We start from the raw sequence: 27,261 nt of genomic DNA, 5'->3' as shown, positions 1-27,261 counted from the left end.
TAGGGAGAGGACGTGGCTGGCGTCCTCTCCGTGTATTGTTGATGCAAATATTTGTGCTTGCTTTACTTATTGCTTAATTGTGGGGACTGGGGAGCAGCTGTATATTAATATAGGAGGAGTACAGTGCAGAGTTTTGCTGATCAGTGACCACCAGTTTTATCCGTTCTCTGCATGAAAAAAACGCTCCTTATCTGTGCTCAGTGTGCTGCATATATCTGTGCTCACACTGCTTATTGTGGGGACTGGGGAGCAGCTGTATTATATAGCAGGAGTACAGTGCAGAGCTTTGCTGACAGTGACCACCAGTATACGTTGCCTGCCTGAAAAACACTCCATATCTGTGCTCAGTGTGCTGCTTTATTGTGGGGACTGGGCACCACCAGTATAATATTATATAGGAGGAGTACAGTGCAGAGTTTTGCTGACCAGTGACCACCAGTATACGTTGTCTGCCTGAAAAACACTCCATATCTGTGCTGCATTGTAGACAGTATATAGTAGGAGTACAGTGCATAATTTTGCTGACCACCAGTATATAATATATAGGAGTACGGTACAGAAGGCCACTGCTGTACCTACCTCTGTGTCGTCATGTATACTATCCATCCATACCTGCGGTGCATTTCAGTTTTGCACAGTTTGCTGACCACGAGTAAGTAATATATAGCATTACGGTACAGTAGGCCACTGCTGTACCTACCTCTGTGTCGTCAAGTATACTATCCATCCATACCTGTGGTGCATTTCAGTTTTGCACAGTTTGCTGACCACCAGTATATAATATATAGCATTACAGTACAGTAGGCCACTGCTGTACTTACCTCTGTGTCGTCAAGTATACTATCCATCTACATTCTATACCTGTGGTGCATTTTAGTTTTGCAGTTTGCTGACACAGTGACCACCGGTATATATAGCAGTACGGTACGGAAGGCCACTGCTGTACCTACCTCTGTGTCGTCAAGTATACTATCCATCTACATTCTATACCTGTGGTGCATTTTAGTTTTGCAGTTTGCTGACACAGTGACCACCAGTATATATAGCAGTACGGTACGGAAGGCCACTGCTGTACCTACCTCTGTGTCATTAAGTATACTATCCATCTACATTCTATACCTGTGGTGCATTTTAGTTTTGCAGTTTGCTGACAGTGACCACCAGTATATATAGCAGTACGGTACGGAAGGCCACTGCTGTACCTACCTCTGTGTCGTCAAGTATACTATCCATCTAGATTCTATACCTGTGGTGCATTTTAGTTTTGCAGTTTGCTGACAGTGACCACCAGTATATATAGCAGTACGGTACGGTAGGCCACTGCTGTAACTACCTCTGTGTCGTCAAGTATACTGTCCATCTAGATTCTATACCTGTGGTGCATTTCAGTTGTGAAGTTTGCTGACGCAGTGACCACCAGTATATATAGCAGTACGGTACGGAAGGCCACTGCTGTACCTACCTCTGTGTCGTCAAGTATACTATCCATCTACATTCTATACCCGTGGTGCATTTCAGTTGTGCGCAGTATATATAGTAGTAGGCCATTGCATTGATACTGGCATATAATTCCACACATTAAAAAATGGAGAACAAAAATGTGGAGGTTAAAATAGGGAAAGATCAAGATCCACTTCCACCTCATGCTGAAGCTGCTGCCACTAGTCATGGCCGAGACGATGAAATGCCATCAACGTCGTCTGCCAAGGCCGATGCCCAATGTCATAGTAGAGAGCATGTAAAATCCAAAAAACAAAAGTTCAGTAAAATGACCCAAAAATCAAAATTGAAAGCGTCTGATGAGAAGCGTAAACTTGCCAATATGCCATTTACGACACGGAGTGGCAAGGAACGGCTGAGGCCCTGGCCTATGTTCATGGCTAGTGGTTCAGATTCACATGAGGATGGAAGCACTCATCCTCTCACTAGAAAAATGAAAATACTTAAGCTGGCAAAAGCACAGCAAAGAACTGTGCGTTCTTCTAAATCAGAAATCCCCAAGGAGAGTCCAATTGTGTCGTTTGCGATGCCTGACCTTCCCAACACTGGACGTGAAGAGCTTGCGCCTTCCACCATTTGCACGCCCCCTGCAAGTGCTGGAAGGAGCACCCGCAGTCCAGTTCCTGATAGTCAAATTGAAGATGTCACTGTTGAAGTACACCAGGATGAGGATATGGGTGTTGCTGGCGCTGGGGAGGAAATTGACAAGGAGGATTCTGATGGTGAGGTGGTTTGTTTAAGTCAGGCACCCGGGGAGACACCTGTTGTCCGTGGGACAAATATGGCCATTGACATGCCTGGTCAAAATACAAAAAAAATCAGCTCTTCGGTGTGGAATTATTTAAACACAAATGCGGACAACAGGTGTCAAGCCGTGTGTTGCCTTTGTCAAGCTGTAATAAGTAGGGGTAAGGACGTTAACCACCTCGGAACATCCTCCCTTATACGTCACCTGCAGCGCATTCATCATAAAGTCAGTGACAAGTTCAAAAACTTTGGATGACAGCGGAAGCAGTCCACTGACCACTAAATCCCTTCCTCTTATAACCAAGCTCTTGCAAACTACACCACCAACTCCCTCAGTGTCAATTTCCTCCTTACCCAGGAAAGCCAATAGTCCTGCAGGCCATGTCACTGGCAAGTCTGATGAGTCCTCTCCTGCCTGGGATTCCTCCGATGCATCCTTGAGTGTAACGCCTACTGCTGCTGGTGCTGCTGTTGTTGCTGCTGGGAGTCTATCGTCACCCCACAGGGGAAGTCGGAAGACCACTTGTACTACTTCCAGTAAGCAATTGACTGTCCAACAGTCCTTTGCGAGGAAGATGAAATATCACAGCAGTCATCCTGCTGCAAAGCAGATAACTCAGGCCTTGGCAGCCTGGGCGGTGAGAAACGTGGTTCCGGTATCCACCGTTAATTCAGAGGCAACTAGAGACTTGATTGAGGTACTGTGTCCCCGGTACCAAATACCATCTAGGTTCCATTTCTCTAGGCAGGCGATACCGAAAATGTACACAGACCTCAGAAAAAGACTCACCGGTGTCCTAAAAAATGCAGTTGTACCCAATGTCCACTTAACCACGGACATGTGGACAAGTGGAGCAGGGCAGACTCAGGACTATATGACTGTGACAGCCCACTGGGTAGATGTATTGCCTCCCGCAGCAAGAACAGCAGCAGCGGCGGGACCAGTAGCAGCATCTCGCAAATACCAACTCGTTCCTAGGCAGGCTACGCTTTGTATCACCGCTTTCCAGAAGAGGCACACAGCTGACAACCTCTTACGGAAACTGAGGAAGATCATCCCAGAATGGCTTACCCCAATTGGACTCTCCTGGAGATTTGTGACATCGGACAACGCCAGCAATTTTGTGCGTGCATTACATCTGGGCAAATTCCAGCACGTCCCATGTTTTGCACATACATTGAATTTGGTGGTGCACAATTATTTAAAAAACGACAGGGGCGTGCAAGAGATGCTGTCGGTGGCCCGAAGAATTGCGGGCCACTTTCGGCATTCAGCCACCACGTGCCGAAGACTGGAGCACCACCAAACATTCCTGAACCTGCCCTGCCATCATCTGAAGCAAGAGGTGGTAACGAGGTGGAATTCAACCCTCTATATGCTTCAGAGGATGGAGGAGCAGCAAAAGGCCATTCAAGCCTATACAGCTGCCCATGATATAGGCAATGGAGGGGGAATGCACCTGACTCAAGCGCAGTGGAGAATGATTTCAACGTTGCGCAAGGTTCTGCAACCCTTTGAACTTGCCACACGTGAAGTCAGTTCAGACACTGCCAGCCTGAGTCAGGTCATTCCCCTCATCAGGCTTTTGCAGAAGAAGCTGGAGACATTGAAGGAGGAGCTAAAACAGAGCGATTCCGCTAGGCATGTGGGACTTGTGGATGGAGCCCTTAATTCGCTTAACCAGGATTCACGGGTGGTCAATCTGTTGAAATCAGAGCACTACATTTTGGCCACCGTGCTCGATCCTAGATTTAAAACCTAGTTGTATCTCTCTTTCCGGCAGACACAAGTCTGCAGAGGTTCAAAGACCTGCTGGTGAGAAAATTGTCAAGTCAAGCGGAACGTGACCCGTCAACATCTCCTCCTTCACATTCTCCCGCAACTGGGGGTGCGAGGAAAAGGCTAAGAATTCCGAGCCCACCCGCTGGCGGTGATGCAGGGCAGTCTGGAGCGAGTGCTGACATCTGGTCCGGACTGAAGGAACTGCCAACGATTACTGACATGTCGTCTACTGTCACTGCATATGATTCTCTCACCATTGAAAGAATGGTGGAGGATTATATGAGTGACCGCATTCAAGTAGGCACGTCAGACAGTCTGTATGTATACTGGCAGGAAAAAGAGGCAATTTGGAGGCCCTTGCAGAAACTGGCTTTATTCGACCTAAGTTGCCCTCCCTCCAGTGTGTACTCCGAAAGACTGTTTAGTGCAGCTGCTCACCTTGTCAGCAATCGGCGTACGAGGTTACTTCCAGAAAATGTGGAGAAGATGATGTTCATCAAAATGAATTAAAATCAATTCCTCCGTGGAGACATTCACCAGCAGCAATTGCCTCCAGAAAGTACACAGGGACCTGAGATGGTGGATTCCAGTGGGGACGAATTAATAATCTGTGAGGAGGGGGATGTACACAGTGAAAGGGGTGAGGAATTGGAGGATGATGATGAGGTGGACATCTTGCCTCTGTAGAGCCAGTTTGTGCAAGGAGAGATTGATTGCTTCTTTTTTTGGTGGGGGCCCAAACCAACCAGTCATTTCAGTCACAGTCGTGTGGCAGACCCTGTCGCTGAAATGATGGGTTCATTAAAGTGTGCATGTCCTGTTTATACAACATAAGGGTGGGTGGGAGGGCCCAAGGACAATTCCATCTTGCACCTCTTTTTTCTTTCATTTTTCTTTGCATCATGTGCTGTTTGGGGACAATTTTTTTGAAGTGCCATCCTGCCTGACACTGCAGTGCCACTCCTAGATGGGCCAGGTGTTTGTGTCAGCCACTTGTGTCGCTTAGCTTAGTCACACAGCGACCTTGGTGCGCCTCTTTTTTTCTTTGCATCATGTGCTGTTTGGGGACAATTTTTTTGAAGTGCCATCCTGTCTGACACTGCAATGCCACTCCTAGATGGGCCAGGTGTTTGTGTCGGCCACTTGGGTCGTTTGCTTAGTCACACAGCTACCTCATTGCGCCTCTTTTTTTCTTTGCCTCATGTGCTGTTTGGGGACAATTTTTTTAATCTGCCATCCTGTCTGACACTGCAGTGCCACTCCTAGATGGGCCAGGTGTTTGTGTCGGCCGCTTGGGTCGCTTAGCTTAGTCACACAGCGACCTTGGTGCGCCTCTTTTTTTCTTTGCATCATGTGCTGTTTGGGAACTATTTTTTTGAAGTGCCATCCTGTCTGACACTGCAATGCCACTCCTAGATGGGCCAGGTGTTTGTGTCGACCACTTGTGTTGCTTAGCTTAGTCACACAGCGACCTTGGTGCGCCTCTTTTTTTCTTTGCATCATGTGCTGTTTGGGGACAATTTTTTTGAAGTGCCATCCTGCCTGACACTGCAGTGCCACTCCTAGATGGGCCAGGTGTTTGTGTCGGCCACTTGTGTCGCTTAGCTTAGCCATCCAGCGACCTCGGTGCAAATTTTAGGACTAAAAATAATATTGTGAGGTGTGAGGTGTTCAGAATAGACTGAAAATGAGTTTAAATTATGGTTATTGAGGTTAATAATACTATGGGATCAAAATTACCCCAAATTCTATGATTTAAGCTGTTTTTTAGGGTTTTTTGTAAAAAAAAAACGAATCCAAAACACACCCGAATCCGACAAAAATATTTCAGGGAGGTTTTGCCAAAACGCGTCCGAATCCAAAACACGGCCGCGGAACCGAATCCAAAACCAAAACACAAAATCTGAAAAATGTCTGGTGCACATCACTACTTAAAATACATAAACCAGAGACATCAGATTCACATTACAGTTTCCAGATCGTAGACTATTGGTTGTTAAAATTAAAAACATATTAGGAGATAATCTGTGAGGGGGCCCCCGGGATTTCAACTGACTACGGGCCTCCACAGAGTTTAATCTGGCACTGTCCTTGAGGACCGCGTTTGGGAACCACTGCACTAGTCATTCGTAAATACTATTTCCTAATGAAAAAATTGGATAACTGTAGTAATAGTAATATAAAAATCAGGGCCGTAACTAGGTGTGTGCAGAAGGTGCATTGCCCACAGCGCATTTGCCCTTTGGGCGCACCTTCTACATGCACCCCGAGTGGCCGCACAATCCCCATGCTGACAGCCGCTTAAACCTCCTGCTGACAGCCGCTCCTCCTGTTCCCGCTCCCCTATGTGCTCTTGTAGGATCTGGTGCCCGCATCCTCAAGCTCTGACCAGCGGAGTCTCTGCTGCATGCAGTCAGCGGCAGCGCTCGCTACCAGTAAATCCTCTGTGTACTGTGCTCCTGCGTCTCCCTCCTCTCTTGGCACCTGTACTGTGCTCCCTCCACCCACCCCCCTCTTGGTCTCTGTGTGTACTGCGCTCCCGCGGCCAGCCCCCTCACTTTGCCCCCGTCACCCATGTGCTGCGCTCCCACGGCCCACCCCCTCTCTTGGCCCCCGTCACCCGTGTGCTGCGCTCCCACGGCCCACCCCCTCTCTTGGCCTGCTGTGCAGTGTACAGAGGGAGTGCCGGGTCAGGAGCCAGCAGTAGCGCCGGAAGAAGGAGAAATCATGTAAGTGACTGCCTATCAGTGGCATAACTAGAAATTTTTCTCCCCCAAGCCAAAACATTCTCTGGCGCCCCCCACCCATAATTGCCACTAGTAAAGTGATAAATCTGAGCACGCGGCAAAATGGGGGCGTGGCATTGCTGAAATGGGTGTGGCTTTGCTTAAAGGGGCGTGGCACTGCAGGAAAAGACTACCTTATACCCCACTTTTGCAACCTGTATGTCCAGACGTTGGCCACCACAGGGAAAAAAAATAATCCTGATTCATGCCCCTTACATTATTTGTCATTTTTCCTCCTTATATTAATGGCCAGTATACATTATGCCACATACTGCAATGGCCCTTAGACATTATGCCACACACAATAATGCCCATTACACAATATGCCACACACCGTAATGCCCATGACACATTATGCCACACACTGTAATGCCTGTGACACATTATGCCACACATCGCAGTGACCGTTATACATTATGCTACACACTGCAATGCCCCTGAGACATTATAGTACATACAATGCCCGTGATATAGTATACCACACACCGTCATGCCTGTAACACATTATAACACACACCACAATGCCCGTTATACATTATGCCACACACTGCAATGCCCCTGAGACATTATACCACATACCACTATGCCCGTGATATAGTATACCACACACCGTAATGCCTGTGACACATACTGCAATGCCCGTTATACCTTAAGCCACACACCGCAATGCCCATTATATATTATGCCACACACTGTAATGCCCCTGAGACATTATATCACATACCACAATGCCCATGATATAGTATACCACACACCGTAATGCCTGTGACACATACCGCAATGCCCGTTATACCTTATGCCACACACCGCAATGCCCATTATACATTATGCCACACACTGCAATGCCCCTGAGACATTATACCACATACCACAATGCCCGTGATATAGTATACCAAACACCGTAATGCCTGTGACACATTATGACACACACCGCAATGTCTGTGACACATTATGACACACACCGCAATATTCATGATACATTATGCCACACACAGCAATGTCCGTGATACATTATGCCACACACCGCAATGCCCATTACAAATTAAGCCCTACAGTAAGGTTTGTAATTACTTTTTAATTACCTGCTCGTTGCCAGGTGTTTCATGCTCCTGGTTCCATGCACGGTGCCAGGGGTTTTCATGCTCAGGGTGTCATGCTCATTGCCAGGGGTTTCATGAGCTAGGTGTTATACTTGCTGCCAGGGGTATCATGTGCTGGGTGTCAAGCTCGTTGCCAGGGGGTAACATTCGTTGCCAGGGGTTTCATGCACTGGGTGTTATGCTCGTTGCTAGGGGGTAATGCTTGTTGCCAGGGATTTCATGAGCTGGGTGTTGTGCTTGTTACCAGGGGTAATGCTTGTTGCTAGGGCTATGCCCCCAGTGCCACGTATGCCTCCAGTGCCAGATATTCCCCCACAGTGCCAGATAAAAATATGCCTCGATTGTACCAGAAACACATATGCCCCCAGTGACACATATGCCCCCACAGTACCAGATACACATATGCCCCCAGTGCCAAATATGCCCCCCCAGTGTCAGATACACATATGCCCCCAGTGCCCTATATGCCCCCCCAGTTCCAGATACACATATGCCCCCAATATGCCGTAATGTGTAAACGGGGACTCTGCCTGCCTTAATGTGTAAAAGGGTACTCTGCCTGCTGTAAAGTGTAAAATGGGACTCCGCCTGCCGTAATGTGTAAAAGGGAGCTCTACCTGCCGTAATGTGCTACAGGGGCTCTACCTGCCATAATGTGTAAAAAGGTGCTCTGCCTGCCATAAATGTGTAAAAGAGGGCTCTACCTGGTGTAATGTGTAAAATGGGGCTCTACCTGGCGTAATGTGTGACAGGAGCTCTATCTGGTGTAATGTGTAACAGGGGCTCTACCTGGAGTAATGTGTAAAATGGGGCTCTACCTGGCGTAATGTGTGACAGGGGCTCTACCTGGCGTAATGTGTGTAAGGGGCGCTACTGTGTGGTGTAATTTGAATAATGGAAACTTCTGTGCAGCGTAATATGAATTTGTATTATATTGTGGCTAAGCCTCTACCCCATGAAGCCACGCCCCTACATTTTGGTTGCGCGCGCACTGCTCTTATTTTAAATATGGGGAGGAGGGGGAGGGGGCACGCCAATGCTGTTTCTTGCACACAGCGCTACAATGTCTAGTTACAGCACTGATAAAAATACTAGTACCCGAGGTAAAACTTGAGTGCAACTTCTACTCAACCCATCTATTTTTCTGTATTATAATCATAATTAAGGTTTCACTCTCTTTATTTGTGATGTGCAACTCAGCTGTATATTTGTGGCCCAACATTGCTAACTACATCTTAGCCCAGTGGTTCTCAAACTGTGTGCCGTGGCACCCTGGGGTGCCGCAGTACACCTGCTGGGGTGCCCTGGGTTGGTGGTCAAGGACCAATTAAAATTATTTATGGTCATTGTAATAAGCAAAACCAGTGCTGGTGGCTGTCAATCAGCACATATGTGGCCAAACAGAAGCATATCTTTTCCCTGACCACACAGTTAAACCTAAGGATGATATAAACACAATTTACTTAAATTAATATTTCTTTATAAATTTCTCAATAATAAACTTTTGGCCTAGGGGTGCCGTGAAAAAAATACTGATACTCTAGAGTGCCGTGCCTCAAAAAAGTTTGAGAACCACTGTCTTAGCCAGTACCAAACTGCATTAATTAAGTAACACACTATTTAAAATTAAACTATAGCAAAGGCAGGGTATTACTGACCCTGACTTGCAAGAATTAAATACTTGGAGTGTTTATACTCGTCTAGATATGTGTACCATGCTGTCTTTTATGCTTTATATGTTAGGCATATGTATCCAGATGGTTGATTGACAAATTGTTTATTTTGAACTTTGACATGGACATAGAGTGTCTGTGTTAGCTATGATTTGTAAATTGTATCAGTTAGATAACAATTTGTAACTACTAAAAACAATACTATACCTAAAATACACCGAAACATGTGCGTGTAGAGAATTATACCTATTGAAGAAATTTGTTTTATATATAAATATAACACCTATAATTTAAATACTGTAAGTAATTGAACTAATTTTAGAAATGAGTCAAGTAAAAAACAAGTTTTAGATTTTTGTGTATATCAAATTAATATGCATAAAAATAGCGTGTACTGAACAGGACTAAGAAGTCCACAGTGGTGTGTCTTGGCCTAAGAGGGAGTAACTCCCACTCAGAGCTTTAAGCTTTGACCAAATCTAACATTGATCAATGTTTGGAAACATACAACTTGATAATTATCTCACAGGAAAACAGCAAAGAATTTAGAAAATACAGTGGCAAATGAAAGTATGTGAATGCTTCACAAACACCTGGATTTCTGCATAAATTGGTCAAAAAACATGTGTGGCAGGATGGAATGCCGCCCGAGTCCAGCGGCTTGTCGGGATGCCGGCCAAACTCGGATGTTTTTTTAAAGGGGCAATTACTTACAAGGCAAAACCATGCCTTGTAAGTGATTGTACCTTTAAAAAAACGTCCAAGTACGCCCAAATTCCCGCACGACCGCCAGTGATCTGATCATTGTCTAAGTAACAGGAATTGACATACAGCCTACTTAATCCACTAATGTACAAACAGTTACTGTATATGCTCGAGTATAAGCCAACTTTTTCAGCACATTTTTCTATGCTGAAAAAGCCCCCCTCGGCTTATACTCGAGTAAGGGCAGTGGATGACAGATAGACTTGCCAGCCAATCTTACGGAGGTGAGGGTGGAGCCACTGGTGAGTGGCGGGCAGCTTTATGTATATGTGTGTGACTGAGGGAGGGTGGGTACGCCCGTGGGTACGCCCCCGGACACTTGATGAGGTATTGTTACTTACATCATAATCATTCAAAGTGACTCATTAAAGTTTGAGAGATCTGATCTTGTCACAACTGTAAACATGGTTTATTTATGAAATTTGTTTGAAAATGTAATTTAAATAATTAAATCCAACTCCTCAAAATGGACCAGAGTGAGATTTGTGCTTATGCATTCATGTAGGGGCACAGCTAGGCTTTCTTTCATCCAGGGTGAGCTTTATGCTCCCCCGGACCCTTCCCATATACCTAGCTAACATTTCTATTCTTAAAGGGTATAACAAAGGGTAAACATCCCTATATGCATAGGCGTAGGTATAGTAGTTGCAGGGGGTGTGGCCTCCTGCACCCAGTTACACTGCAATCCACCCTGACTGCGTCACACTCACCTCCTGAGACCTGTGACTTCTCCCATTTTAACAGTTTACTGCTACAGGCACATCTGCTGTCAGTGTCACTGGCGGGCAGCTCCATCTTTTAGTACTCACTGATTGCTGAGTAGGGATGGCCATCGATTCATAATCATTGATGGTTTATGGCCGATGTTGAATGCTTTTGCCTTTTGGCATCGATGGGAGAGAACCAGATGGTTTCCCTCTATTAATAGCACAGCATAACAATTTTTTTTTTTAACAATGTGCCGGGACATGAAACATAGCTCCGCTCTCAAAACAAGTGCGGTGTGGGGGGCATAAAAAGTTGCCATGGATCCCAATCTCCATTAGGAAACCACCTCAGATGAGATCACTAGACAGCCCATTAAACCCCTCAACACGCCATCCGGCCACTGACATAAGCCAACAAACCATCTCCACATGCTATCAGATAACCCACATATGCCATTAGGTTCCCTCCAAATGAGATCAGTACCCCATCACATGCCATAAGAAATTACATGCAATCTGACACCCTCCATATGCCATCAGAGCTTGTAAGTATACCATCAGACACATTCCCCACTACAGTAATAATCATACTTTCCAATATTCTGGATTCTTATAGAAATAGCAGGGCTGACAGAAGGTCTATGGGCTCTATAGATGACAATCTGCAACAGATCATATAATCCAGTGGTTCTCAAACTCGGTCCTCAGGACCCTACACGGTTCACGTTTTCCATGTCACCCAGCAGGTACACTGTGTATCACCAACTGTCACATTTGACAAATCTACAGGTGACCTGCAAAACATGAACCGTGTGGGGTCCTGAGGACCGAGTTTGAGAACCACTGATATAATCTATAGAGAGCACACTTCCATAAGGCTGCTGACCTCCACGGGTTAGTGAAGCATGTGATGAGATCCTCCAATCAGAGCTCAGCATAAAATATCCTTTGACCCCTGGTACATAGGGGCAGATGTATTAACCTGGAGAAGGCATAAGGAAGTGATAAACCAGTGATATGTGCAAGGTGATAAAGGCAGCAGCCAATCAGAACCTAACTGTTAATTTACATATTGGAGCTGATTGGATGGTGCCTTCATTACCTTGCACATATCACTGGTTTATCACTTCCTTATGCCTTCTCCAGGTTAATACATCTGCCCCTGAGTCTTGTGAGATTGACTCAGCAGTGTGTGAGAGTTGCAGGGACTTCCCCATGCAGCTCTCAGTGAGTATTCTGTCTAGCAGTGGTGTCCACAGCTAGTGGACTCCCTTGGGCACCTAACTGGAAATCCAAAACTGGTACCCAGCCCAAATCCCCACTTTCTCACACTTAGGAGGCAACTGTTGTATTGTAATCCATGCAATCAATGCAGACTGTAGCTATTACTCCCAGCTTAGAAATTCAGTCAGCTGGGTATTACTTCTAATAGTGAGGATCTGAGTATTCATGAATGAAAAGCAGAGTACATTTGGGGCTGAATAAAAAGCTCATGCAGGGTAATACTGCAACAACAAGGATAATGCTGAGGCTCTATGAAAGAGCTTTGATATAAATCAGTCTAGTAGTCATAGCAGATCTGCAATAAAATAAAAGAAGTGGAACAATAAAAACTTGTTTAGATTTGTAGTTTTGGTAACAAAAGAGAATTTTATATATGGCTTGATACTAGACCATATAAATGGTTATATTTTTGAGATTTGTCAAAGAATGGAAAGTTTTAAATAAATTCTATAATAATTTAGCAATTAATGTTTTAGTAATATTCAGTCATTCTAAGGATTACTGCCATTCTTAGCGGTAATCACCTAATGGTCTGAGTCTAATTTTGTATAGAGTCAGTTTAACTATCCTAACATTCTGAAGCTACTTGGAGTTTGCCTTTTTAATGAGCCTCAGTATATTATCCTGGAATTAATGGATGGCGGGGATCTGCTGTCATATTTGCGAGGAACATGAGCAAATACTTTTGTAAGTAGGAGCAAATACTTTTGTAAGTAGTGTATTTCATTCATTTGGTATGTGCCTGTGCCTCTAGTAATGAGGGAAACTGAGGCTGCCTCTATAAGCAAGATTTCTAATTATTCCTGCAAAAGATTAAATTAATTGTTTCTAGCATGTTGACTCTTAGAATTAAACAATATATTAATTAAAGTAATAATATTCACCTTTAGTAACTGACACTAACTATTATTACACAATTGCATAAAACAATACAATAAATTAAAAAAATAATTGCATGTAATATTTACATTTATACAATGGCTAATAATAACATTAGAGTTCCTACTGCAGGCAGGACAATGGTTATTTAATGGAGGACAGGAAAGAACTCTTGAGGTGATAAAAAGCTAAAATATAATTTTATTAACAATATCAAAATAAAATAGATGTACACTACAAACAAGGAAACATACATAAATATATAGCTGTGTAGATAGAAAATGTAATAACCTGCAGAGACATCCTTGTTCAGTGACTGTAATAAAATGTTATATCTTGTGGAAAAAATGTTAAATACTGTATAACATCTCTATTGATGTCATGCTGATGAATGTAGAGTCATTATAGCATAAACTAACAGCAGAGATGAAACTAGCATTTTTGTCACCTGGGGCAAGTATGTAATTTTGTGCAGCCCCAGATCAAATTACACCTCACAGTAATACCCCTTAGTCATGTTATGCCACACAGTAGTAATGCACTGTATACACATAATGCCACAAAGTAGTAGTGCCCTTTTTTACACATAATGCCACACAGTAATGTCCCTTAAATATTATGCCACACATTAGTAGTGCCCTTACACACTATGTCCTAGAATCAGCAGGCTATTTCAGGGTCAGTGATTATGGGGTGAAACTGGCTGTTAGGGAGTATTCCCCTCCTGAAGTAGGTTGTCACATCAACAGGAGCCTCCCCATAGATCTGTGACTATGTGCGGAGGGGCTGCAGCTATAGGCAGTACATGGGCTCTGTTGCTTTTAATAGTGTCCCCAGTCCTACCCCCAGCCAGGCAGAATCAATGAGTCTGCAGGTCACTGGGGAGAAGAGGCTGAGATGGTAGCTGACATCCGGTAGTATTACAGAATCAGCGCCTCCCTATTTCGAAGGTGGTGCCAAGCATGAGGAGTGAAAACAGCGGAGCTCTGTCCCCAGGATAGGGTCAGCCTGGAGACAGGTGGAGCTGCTCAACGGTTTGCTCAGATGCTGCTGTGAGGCCTCAACATGGCCGGAGCTGGAGTGGTGTCCTCAAAGTGGGTGTAAACAGCCCGGCGGTAATAACAAAACAAAGTGCATACAACTTCTTGTCCAGGCAAGCCACACACCCTCAAATCAGCACCTGGGGCACAAGCCCCCCACCATAGTGAAAGCCCTGCTAACAGCATGTACAGGCTATTAGTAAGGTGTGTGCAACAGCTCACCCCCTCACCCCATGGACATAGATTACTATCCCCTTCTGCTATGACATAGACCACTCACCTCCCCCCTTCCCTTCTCTCCAGGACATAGACCTCTCACTGCCTCCCCTCCCCTGGATCACTCACTACATGTCTGCAAACCGGGTGCTCTGCAATCTTTGGCTGCTACATCTGCTGCTCTTGCTGTGCTGCTGAGTCTGCTCTACTTGTCATGGATGGTTTGCTTGGGGACTAGGACTAAGTAATCACAGCTGCACAGCCTCTGCTGCAGGTACACTGACGGAATATGTGTGTGCCAGAGCCTGTTAATTGCTATCGTTACAGGTTGGGCCTGGGGGCTGCCTAAGTGGTGTACACTCCATGTGCACAACTATAGACTCTAGGACCAGGGCAGTGAATGGGATGAAGAAAAAGCTGGATGGATAGCACTGAGTAAAAGGTGAAGAACGCAGCTATTGTTAGGGCTTTGGTAACTATCTCTGTTGTGTAAAAGTGTAAGAGGTGTGTGCATGGGATGTGAACCTGCAGTCATGTAGGTGTAGTCAGCTGCCTACCTTGATTCGCACCATCTCACATCAGGCCGCAAACAGTATGTGACAGATGGTCATGGTATGCAGGTCGGACATGGACATGAAGAATATAGAGAAAATTCTGATCTTCGGCTCCTGCAACAGAAAATGGACACCTGAGACTGGATGACCACCAGAGAATAACAAGGGGATCAGCGAGATCCCTGCATGATACCATGGGAACACTCTTTCTTTAGTGGGAATCCCTCATTGATATATAATGGTAGATCATCATTGGCACTTATTGCCTCAGATCCTGAGTTTCAGCTGTGGCTGCGCTTGCATAATTGATAGAAACCTCAACTTTACACCAAAGTATAAGGTCCACTATCATCCACAAATGAAGAAAGATGGAAAAGATTCAGCACAAACACAGAGGTCCTCAAGAGAATTTATTCTTGCCTCTTCAACCTCCTCGCTCTCTCACAGGTCCGTGTAAGGAAACAGCAAATACCGCTATGATACACAGAGCCTCACTTACTGGCCTAATGTAGTATATATTTGAATAAACAACATAACATGTGGTATTAGTAGCGAATTCACTGGTAGGCAGCAAAGGCGTGTGCTTAGGGCCCAGTGGGCCCTAGGAGGCCTGACAACAGGCAGTATTTTTCTTTTCACTGGTCCTGCCAGGTTGCATGGGTGATGAGGAACTGGAAGCTGACTGGTTGTTAATGGGGCTACAGACCTTGGGCCTACCTATCTGGAGCACTATGTTAAATAACCTGGGCTTTATGACCTGGTTATTAGAGGGGACTAAGGCCTTGTGCTTGCCTAACTGATACAGAGTGAACTGGGTCTAATGACCAGTGTTATTTACAGGTGCTCTGGCCTTGTGCCCAACTATCAGGTACCTCAGGCCTGAGGCCTGACTGTGCCCAAGGGCCTAGTGACAATAACTCTGGTGGTCTAGGGGCAATATATAAATATGTAGTAGTAGCCCAAGGCCACCTACCGGTATGGCATTGATAGGCTGCATTACAGAGCTTAGTATAGCTGTTTTGCATTCCACCACTGCTCAGCTTTACCTTGATTCTCACAAACTGCCGGTGTCCTCCAGACTTTGCTACCACCTTCAGAACTTCAGTGGACTCACCCGCAATCTTCTTTCTTGAGTGCGCAGTCTTCTGGTTTCCTTTACAGCCAACAGAACTCCTTTGCATAAGTTCTCCCTCTTCACTCTCTGTCGCTGAACTTTCACATGCTGCATGCGCTGGCTAAGTCAAACCAGTGCAAGTGCTCGGAGTGATGATGCAGCAATCCTCAATTAGAACATTGCAACCATTCATGATTGTCTGCAAGTCTGCGAGCCACAATTGGCTTGTGACTGGCACTAACTAAAAATGCAGCTGCTGCTTCACCAGCACAATGATTTGATGTCCCATACCAGAGCCACCTGCTGACGTGTCCCCAGTGGACACATCTCCACATAAGGACAATTGTTATGCTTGAATTCTAATGAGACTGTGTTGAGATTGATTCACTAGAGTGTAAATATGATCTTGTAGTGAAAATTTCATAGATTCAAATTGTGCTTGTGTTCATGGATCTCGCTTGTGCACAACATGGACCATGGTGATTATTAGAGATGAGCGGGTTCGGTTTTACTCGGATTTACCCGAACAGAGCCATCTTAACAGCAGTGTAGGCCCCTGGGCACAGCAATGCACTGGGGCCCCTACCCATCCTCCAGCGGTAGGGGTGGGGGGTGCTGTCAGTGGCAGCTTTGATGTCCCACGGGGGGTAGGGGGTGATCTATCTTTCGCTCAGCATGTAGGACCTGGAGAAATAATTTCTGCTAATTACTCCTTTACTGCACAGATGGGGCAGGAAGGAGAACACTAAACTGTAGAAGGGGACATTGGGCTGAATGAAGGGGCCCCGGTACATGACTTACAGGGTGGTAGGGGGTATTTAATGGATATTGGAGTGGGCTTAATATTCATAATTTTCTGGTGGGAGGACAGCTTGCTTTACTGCAGATATCTCCAGTTCCTGGAAATAGATTTCTTAGCTTTAATGGGATAAAACAATTAAGAGAGTCCCACCTTTCAGGAGGTACTGGGGACACCTTTTAGGAGGTACTGGGGACTTGGGGACTGCACACCAGGCGTGTGGAGCTGGAGCAGGGACCAGCTGCTGGAAGGCTGATATCTCTGGTTCTGGGCATAGTAGAGACAAGCTGCCAGTGTCCACTGAAAGGAGAGACTCACAGCTTTTGGAGGATACCCTCAGAAAAACTCTAAGTCAGACAGAACCCGAAATATCTGGCTGAGAAAAACAATTAACAGGCTTGGATTGGGACCACTGCTTTGAAGTCATATATCTCCGGTTCCCCAGGGCCGATTTTCAAAAATCTGGTACCCCTGGAAAGAGGGGACCCTCAGCTATCAGCCTAGGGCCCTTTTACTCCTGGGGCCCTTGGGCAAGAGCCCATTGAGCCCATACGAAAAGACAGCCCTGTTCCCGAATCTCCTTATTGGCTATCGGACGTCACGTGTTTTGGTTAGCCAATAAGAAAAATCCAGAAAAAAAAGAAATGGCGATAATTCTGGCGTAAAGAATCGAGTAAATCCGAACCCGCTCATCTCTAGTGATTATGGGCATTTCACCAGGTGTGGCTTTGTTCTGTTGTGGGAACTTGTTTTGCTGGGCTTAATTTTTATTATCTATTTTATTGCAATGACTGAATAAATGATTGCTTGCCTCTTTTAAGCAAGTTATTAGATACTTCTACTGTCACTGCTTTATCTATATGTGTATATATAAATATATATGTTTTTATATATATATATGTTTTTATATATATATGTTTTATATATATATATATATATATATATATATATATATATATATAAAGTAGCAAGAAGACGTGGCGGCACTCAGCAGACTTCTTTCAATCCTTTATTGTGGTCACTGGGAAGGCACCGCAGCATTACATCCTGGGGGACATAGGAGTGCCGGGCACAGCTTTGTGATATATATATATATATATATATATGCATAGGGAGTTCGGCGGCACTCACAGACTGAGACAGTAAACTTGAATGCTTCTAATGCTGGCCATACATCAGGATGATATCTTTCCAACCAGCCAACTAGTTGGCTGGTTGTAAAGATGATCAGGCAGTGTGTGGGAGCAAATGATTATCAGCCGTTTGCTCCCACACGCTAAAAAACGTCCAGAAACGGTCTGTCCAACTAGTTGGGAAAATCAAACCTGTTTTCTTTCACTCATGGTTAGTGGTTGGGTGATGCCATTTATTGTCAAACAACTGTGTTTACTCTTTTTAAATCATAATGACAACAGAAACTACCCAAATGACCCTGATCAAAAGTTTACATACCCTGGAGATTTTGGCCTAATAACATGCACACAAGTTGACACAAACGGGTTTGAATGGCTACTAAAGGTAACCATCCTCACCTGTGATCTGTTTGCTTGTAATCAGTGTGTGTGTATAAAAGGTCAGTGAGTTTCTGAACTCCTGAAAGACCCTTGCATCTTTCATCCAGTGCTGCACTGACGTGTCTGGATTCTGAGTCATGGGGAAAGCAAAAGAATTGTCAAAGGATCTGTGGGAAAAGGTAATTGAACTGTATAAAACAGGAAAGGGATATAAAAGATATCCAAGCAATTGAGAATGTCAATCAGCAGTGTTCAAACTCTAATTAAGAAGTGGAAAGTGAGGGATTCTGTGGAAACCAAATCACGGTCAGATAGACCAACAAAAATTTCAGCCACAACTGCCAGGAAAATTGTTCTGGATGCAAAGAAAAATCCACAAATAACTTCAGCTGAAATACAGGACTCTCTGAAAAAAAGTGGTGTGGTTGTTTCAAGATGCACAATAAGGAGGCATTTGAAGAAAAATGGGCTGCATGGTCGAGTAACCAGAAGAAAGCCATTACTACGCAAATGCCACAAAGCATCCCGCTTACAATACTCCAAACAGCACAGAGACAAGCCTCAAAACTTCTGGAACAAAGTCATTTGGAGTGATGAGACCAAAATGTAACTTTTTGGCCACAACCATGAACGTTACATTTGTAGAGGAGTCAACAAGTCCTATGATAAAAGGTACACCATTCCTACTGTGAAACACGGAGGTGGATCGCTGATGTTTTGGGGATGTGTGTGCTACAAAGGCACTGGAAACTTGGTCAAAATTGATGGCAAGATGAATGCAGCATGTTATCAGAAAATACTGGAGGAAAATTTGCACTCATGAGCCCGGAAGCTGTGCATGGGACGTACTTGGACGTTCCAACATGACAATGATCCAAAACACAAGGCCAAGTTGACCTGTCATTGGCTACAGCAGAATAAAGTGAAGGTTCTGGAGTGGCTATCTCAGTCTCCTGGCCTCAATATCATTGAGCCACTCTGGGGAGAGCTCAAACATGCAGTTCATGCATGACAGCCCAAGAATTTACAGGAACTGGAGGCTTTTTTGCCAAGAAGAATGGGCAGCTTTACCATCTGAGAAAGTAAAGAGCCTCATCCACAACTACCAAATTTTTTTTCATGCTGTCATTGATGTTAAAGGGGGCAATACACGGTATTAAGAACTGGGCTATGTAAACTTTTGATCAGGGTCATTTGGGTAGTTTCTGTTGTCATTATGATTTAAAAAGAGTAAACACAGTTGTTTGATAATAAATGGCTTCACCCAACCACTAACCATGAGTGAAAGAAAAGTTTGTAAGTTATCATTCATATTCCCTGACAAATGGCCATAAAATCACAAATTCTGCTAGGGTATGTAAACTTATGAGCACAACTGTAATTGTATGTGGTCAACATGCCAATGTCAACGTCAGCAGATATTATAAAGTTTTCATGATGCACCATATGTGCACCATTACATGTATTAAGAGAAAAAAAATGCTATATATAATCAACTAATATAGTAGATTTTGATACTACAACATTGAGTGGCACCGCAGGCAGGGGCACAATGCACACATGCAACTTGGTGCAGGTTGATGGGTCACTGGTTCCATCAACCTGCACCAAGTTGCATGTGTGCATTTTGCCCCTGCCTGCAGTGTCACTCAATGGTGCAGTATCACAATGCACCACATCTGTTGCTATATATACCAAGGTCAGCATTCCCATTTGAGAAAAGTATAAAAATGCCTATACCTTTTTTTAAATATGTAGCCAACATGGCTGAACTTTTGCAAACAGTATAAACTTTTCATGATGAAGCACATGAAATTGCTTTGAATAAATATGTTCTTTTTATTTCAAGACATATGTGGCCGACATGGCTAGATGTCAGCAAATATTACGTTTTCATGATGCACCACATGTGCATCATTACATGTATAAAATGGAAAAAAAAATGCTATATATATTGCAACAGATGTGGTGCATTTTGATACTGCAACGTTGAGTGGCACCGCAGGCAGGGGCACAATGCACACATGCAACTTGGTGCAGGTTGATGGGTCCCCGGTTCCATCAACCTGCACCAAGTTGCATGTGTGCATTGTGCCCCTGCCTGCGGTGCCACCCAACCACCCAACGCTGTAGTATCAAAATGCAGCACTTCTGTTGCAATATATAAGTGCTGTATGATATACTGTGCAGTATGATATACATTGTTTTTAGAGTGGCAGCGCTTTCAGGGGCATAATGCGCACATGCAGGTAGGACCGGCTTCAGGCTCCCCGGCACCATCAACCAGACCCAAGCTGCATGTGTGCATTGTCCACCTGAAAGCGGCGCCACTACAACACAGTATATCATAGTGCAACAGATCTATCACCGTATATACCAGGGCAGCAGGAATGTTATATATACCAACAGATGTGGTGCATTCTGATACTGCGGTGTTGAGTGGCACCGCAGCCAGGCGCTCAATGCACACATGCAGCTAGGGGCATGAAGATGGATCCCCGGTACCATCAACCTGTCCCTAGCAGCATGTGTGCACTGTCCGCCTGAAAGCATTGACACTCACCGTAGTATCAGACTGAACCACATCTGTTGGTATGTATAACAAGGGCACCAGTAATTGAGAATCACCCTACATTTGAAAGAGACTTGTCTCCTCCTCCTCGTCCACTTGTTCCCCCTGTGACATCAAGGAGGTCATAATTGCGGAGGAGACGGTGGATGTGTGGCTGGCTTGGGAAGGGTAGCAGGTTTGAGGAGGAGATTGGAAAGTGGGGGAAGGGTGCGTGGATGGGGTTGGGGGTTGGCGAAAACAGGAAGGGTGGATGGTTTGCTGAGGAGGGGTTTGAGGAGGATGGAAAGTGGAGGAAGGGTAGTTGGATTGGGCCTGTGGTTGCGGATACCCGGAATGATAGCTTGGATGGGGAGTAGTAGATGTAGGGTAAGTGGGTGGTGCTGAACAAAATGACAATGGTAATTGAGGAGCAGGTGCTTTAGGTTCAGGGCCATGGACTCTCCACTCTGGTGTCAGATGCCCTGATAGTGTTTCGTACAACACCTGCGACACCAGGCGCTGGTACTCGACCTGCTGCTGTGCAGAAACCGTCCGCATTGTTTTGCTGACATATGCAGCAAAGTCGTCAAACTTGTCAGGTTTACGCAGCAGTTGTGAAGGTGCCTCCGCTAGGAGAGGGTCCTCTACAAATTTTGATTTCCGCGGCTTCCTCTTCCCAGTAGGTCGTGGAGGAGAGGTAGGTTCCTCAGGGGAGATGTTGATGAGGGCAGGGGTCTGGCTGAGGTCTTCATCAGGTGTTCTTTAGGGTAAAGAGAAACATATTTAGTGGATAGTCTAACTAATTTTTTTTTCTGCGCCAATTTCCTCCTTGGGACCACCTGATGCAACTATACTCGGTACTGCATGGGAAAAAAAAGGCAACTTACCCCTTCGGACTCGTCCACGTCCAGACTTCCCTCCTCGAATTCGGCCATCACCACCATGGACTCCTTAGAAGACCTTTTCTCGAGGAGGAAGTTGAGATCCTTAAAGTACCACAGCTGCAGCACATACACGTTGTCTGCGCCGGCCCATGACCACTTGGACTCCTTCACTTTTTGCGATTTTCCTTCACAAAGACTGTCCATAGAATTGCAATCTTCTTATGGACCCAGGCCACCGAGGCAGCAGAGAAGGTGGGCTTGGAGTAGTCCACCATCCGTGTATAAGCAGCCTCCCTCTTCTGCTTGTTGCTGTAGTCCGGTGAGGATGTCAGCCACAGACACTCCTCCTCATGGTACAGGCTGATGAAGCCAGAAAGGAACTCACGGTTCTCATAGGACATCTACAGAATGCAAAAAAAGGAAAATTAATAAACATGAAAAAAGTAAACTATTCTGGTTTAATAAAGTTTGTTTTCCAGTTACTGGTGTGAGTTATCTGAAATATGTAGTGAGAATACATTGGTGTGCAGGGTGCAGCAGCATAACGGTGGGATGTGGGTTGCAGTGGTGCAGTATAATGTCGTTTAGGGCGCGGCTGGCTGGGGCTTGCAGAAGTGCAGCATTTTGGTCAGGGGGTCTATATAATCCTGGGTAGAGCAGCAGAAACGGTAGGCAGTGGTGTTAAATAAGAATAATAAGCATTGGTGGTCAGTGGCACAGTATAATGTCGTTTAGGGTGCAGCTGGCTGGGGCTTGCAGAAGTGCAGCATTTTGGGCAGGGGGCCTGTATAATCCTGGGTAGAGCAGCAGAAACGGTGGGCATTGGTGTTAAATTAGATAAATAAGCATTGGTGTTCAGTGGTACAGTATACAGTATAATGGCGTTTAGGGCGCGGCTGGCTGGGGCTTGCAGTGGCGCAGCATTTTGGGCAGGCGCCTATATAAATGTGGGTAGAGCAGCATAGAGGGTGACCAGTGTTGGCAAAGGGGAATAATCATTGGTGGCCAGTGGTATAGCCTACTTTGTGTGGTGTTTGTGTGGAGCTCTGCAGCGTGCTTCCAGCCTCCTCTCCAGTCATGTGCGCAGTGAGGGGAAGAGGAGTGGCATCGCACAACGCGATGAGATAAATTGAAAGTGGTAAAAAACAGCATGCGATCACGCCACGATTCGATAAATATTAAGTGCAGCACATAATATCTTGAGACGCGAGATCTAGCTGATTTGAAGGAAAATCTGGTAATGGATGAGAGCAGGGGCATCAGAACACTTATAGGTTGGGGGGGCAAGATAGATCCTCATTTTGGCGCCCCTGGGGGCGGAGCCACCAGGGAGGAGGAGACAATACTATGGGGACGAACAGTGGAGAACTAGCGAGCGGTGTCCCAGGTGCGGCAAAATGCTTTGGCCCCCATCCCATCCAAGTCCACCCCCTCACCCCTGGAGAGGATCTGGTGAGGGGGACCTGCTCAGGGCCAGAGAAATAAATACCTAGCGACAGTGCCGTAACTAGACATTTCAGCGCTGTGTGCAAGAAATGGCATCGGAGCCCTCCCCCCTCCATGCAAAACCGTGCAAGAAACGGCATCGGAGACCCCTCCATGCAATAAATATAGGGGCGTGGCTTCATGGGGAAGGGGTATGGCTACAAAATAATACCAATTTATATAATGGTGCACAGTAGTCTCCATTATTCAAATTACGCCGCACAGTAGCACCACTACACCAGGTAGAGCCCCTTTTTACACATTACGGCAGACAGCGTCCCCCTTTTAAGAAAGAAAGAAAGAAAGAAAGAAAGAAAGAAAGAAAGAAAGAAAGAAAGAAAGAAAGAAAAAAATAATTATACTTACTGTCTCCGCTGGCAGTCAGGCTCCTCGGGCAGCGTCTTATAACAGAGATCCCGAGCAGGGGAGAAGGAGAAGGGAGGTGGAGGAGGGAGCCGCAGCAGCGCTGTGTTATTGGTGGAGGCGCTGCTGCTGCTGTCCTTGTCCTTCACCATAGGCTGTCCTCCACCGCTGTGTCTGCTTATTTAAAAAAAAATGGTGTATACAGGGTTTATTTATCAAAATGGTAAAATTATAGACAATACTATTACATGCAAACATCAGGTGCTACCTGATAATACTACTCTAAGCTAAGCTATTTTTAATATCTCATCCTCCTTCCATAACACAGTCCCTGATTTATATATATATTTATTTTTTAAATATATATTTAATTCTTGGTGCTTTTTAATTACTTATATATATTTTTTTAGTATTTTTTATCTAGTCCTTTTTAGAGATGAGCGCCTGAAATTTTTCGGGTTTTGTGTTTTGGTTTTGGGTTCGGTTCCGCGGCCGTGTTTTGGGTTCGAACGCGTTTTGGCAAAACCTCACCGAATTTTTTTTGTCGGATTCGGGTGTGTTTTGGATTCGGGTGTTTTTTTCAAAAAACACTAAAAAACAGCTTAAATCATAGAATTTGGGGGTCATTTTGATCCCAAAGTATTATTAACCTCAAAAACCATAATTTACACTCATTTTCAGTCTATTCTGAATACCTCACACCTCACAATATTATTTTTAGTCCTAAAATTTGCACCGAGGTCGCTGTGTGAGTAAGATAAGCGACCCTAGTGGCCGACACAAACACCGGGCCCATCTAGGAGTGGCACTGCAGTGTCACGCAGGATGTCCCTTCCAAAAAACCCTCCCCAAACAGCACATGACGCAAAGAAAAAAAGAGGCGCAATGAGGTAGCTGTGTGAGTAAGATTAGCGACCCTAGTGGCCGACACAAACACCGGGCCCATCTAGGAGTGGCACTGCAGTGTCACGCAGGATGGCCCTTCCAAAAAACCCTCCCCAAACAGCACATGACGCAAAGAAAAAAAGAGGCGCAATGAGGTAGCTGTGTGAGTAAGATTAGCGACCCTAGTGGCCGACACAAACACCGGGCCCATCTAGGAGTGGCACTGCAGTGTCACGCAGGATGTCCCTTCCAAAAAACCCTCCCCAAACAGCACATGACGCAAAGAAAAAAAGAGGCGCAATGAGGTAGCTGTGTGAGTAAGATTAGCGACCCTAGTGGCCGACACAAACACCGGGCCCATCTAGGAGTGGCACTGCAGTGTCACGCAGGATGTCCCTTCCAAAAAACCCTCCCCAATCAGCACATGATGCAAAGAAAAAGAAAAGAAAAGAGGTGCAAGATGGAATTGTCCTTGGGCCCTCCCACCCACCCTTATGTTGTATAAACAAAACAGGACATGCACACTTTAACCAACCCATCATTTCAGTGACAGGGTCTGCCACACGACTGTGACTGATATGACGGGTTGGTTTGGACCCCCCCCAAAAAAGAAGCAATTAATCTCTCCTTGCACAAACTGGCTCTACAGAGGCAAGATGTCCACCTCATCTTCACCCTCCGATATATCACCGTGTACATCCCCCTCCTCACAGATTATCAATTCGTCCCCACTGGAATCCACCATCTCAGCTCCCTGTGTACTTTGTGGAGGCAATTGCTGCTGGTCAATGTCTCCGCGGAGGAATTGATTATAATTCATTTTAATGAACATCATCTTCTCCACATTTTCTGGATGTAACCTCGTACGCCGATTGCTGACAAGGTGAGCGGCGGCACTAAACACTCTTTCGGAGTACACACTTGTGGGAGGGCAACTTAGGTAGAATAAAGCCAGTTTGTGCAAGGGCCTCCAAATTGCCTCTTTTTCCTGCCAGTATAAGTACGGACTGTGTGACGTGCCTACTTGGATGCGGTCACTCATATAATCCTCCACCATTCTATCAATGTTGAGAGAATCATATGCAGTGACAGTAGACGACATGTCCGTAATCGTTGTCAGGTCCTTCAGTCCGGACCAGATGTCAGCATCAGCAGTCGCTCCAGACTGCCCTGCATCACCGCCAGCGGGTGGGCTCGGAATTCTGAGCCTTTTCCTCGCACCCCCAGTTGCGGGAGAATGTGAAGGAGGAGATGTTGACAGGTCGCGTTCCGCTTGACTTGACAATTTTGTCACCAGCAGGTCTTTCAACCCCAGCAGACCTGTGTCTGCCGGAAAGAGAGATCCAAGGTAGGCTTTAAATCTAGGATCGAGCACGGTGGCCAAAATGTAGTGCTCTGATTTCAACAGATTGACCACCCGTGAATCCTTGTTAAGCGAATTAAGGGCTGCATCCACAAGTCCCACATGCCTAGCGGAATCGCTCCCTTTTAGCTCCTTCTTCAATGCCTCCAGCTTCTTCTGCAAAAGCCTGATGAGGGGAATGACCTGACTCAGGCTGGCAGTGTCTGAACTGACTTCACGTGTGGCAAGTTCAAAGGGCATCAGAACCTTGCACAACGTTGAAATCATTCTCCACTGCACTTGAGACAGGTGCATTCCACCTCCTATATCGTGCTCAATTGTATAGGCTTGAATGGCCTTTTGCTGCTCCTCCAACCTCTGAAGCATATAGAGGGTTGAATTCCACCTCGTTACCACTTCTTGCTTCAGATGATGGCAGGGCAGGTTCAGTAGTTTTTGGTGGTGCTCCAGTCTTCTGTACGTGGTGCCTGTACGCCGAAAGTGTCCCGCAATTTTTCTGGCCACCGACAGCATCTCTTGCACGCCCCTGTCGTTTTTTAAAAAATTCTGCACCACCAAATTCAAGGTATGTGCAAAACATGGGACGTGCTGGAATTTGCCCATATTTAATGCACACACAATATTGCTGGCGTTGTCCGATGCCACAAATCCACAGGAGAGTCCAATTGGGGTAAGCCATTCCGCGATGATCTTCCTCAGTTGCCGTAAGAGGTTTTCAGCTGTGTGCGTATTCTGGAAAGCGGTGATACAAAGCGTAGCCTGCCTAGGAAAGAGTTGGCGTTTGCGAGATGCTGCTACTGGTGCCGCCGCTGCTGTTCTTGCGGCGGGAGTCCATACATCTACCCAGTGGGCTGTCACAGTCATATAGTCCTGACCCTGCCCTGCTCCACTTGTCCACATGTCCGTGGTTAAGTGGACATTGGGTACAACTGCATTTTTTAGGACACTGGTGAGTCTTTTTCTGACGTCCGTGTACATTCTCGGTATCGCCTGCCTAGAGAAGTGGAACCTAGATGGTATTTGGTAACGGGGGCACACTGCCTCAATAAATTGTCTAGTTCCCTGTGAACTAACGGCGGATACCGGACGCACGTCTAACACCAACATAGTTGTCAAGGACTCAGTTATCCGCTTTGCAGTAGGATGACTGCTGTGATATTTCATCTTCCTCGCAAAGGACTGTTGAACAGTCAATTGCTTACTGGAAGTAGTACAAGTGGGCTTACGACTTCCCCTCTGGGATGACCATCGACTCCCAGCGGCAACAAC

The 27,261-nt window shown here is 45.6% G+C and overlaps 1 protein-coding gene across 1 annotated transcript in view; it reads left to right on the top strand.

Moving 5' to 3' along the window:
* Nucleotides 1–27,261, top strand: part of ROS1 (ROS proto-oncogene 1, receptor tyrosine kinase) — a 311,501-nt gene that overhangs the window by 269,557 nt on the left and 14,683 nt on the right. Inside the window, 2 exon segments of the mRNA XM_063919336.1 lie at nt 1,991–2,019; nt 12,900–13,011. Coding sequence (XP_063775406.1) covers nt 1,991–2,019; nt 12,900–13,011 — 141 coding nt within the window.

The sequence above is a fragment of the Pseudophryne corroboree genome, chromosome 4, assembly GCF_028390025.1.
Source record: "Pseudophryne corroboree isolate aPseCor3 chromosome 4, aPseCor3.hap2, whole genome shotgun sequence".
In the NCBI taxonomy this organism is placed as follows: domain Eukaryota; kingdom Metazoa; phylum Chordata; class Amphibia; order Anura; family Myobatrachidae; genus Pseudophryne; species Pseudophryne corroboree.
This window is presented reverse-complemented; position numbering and strand designations above follow the sequence as displayed.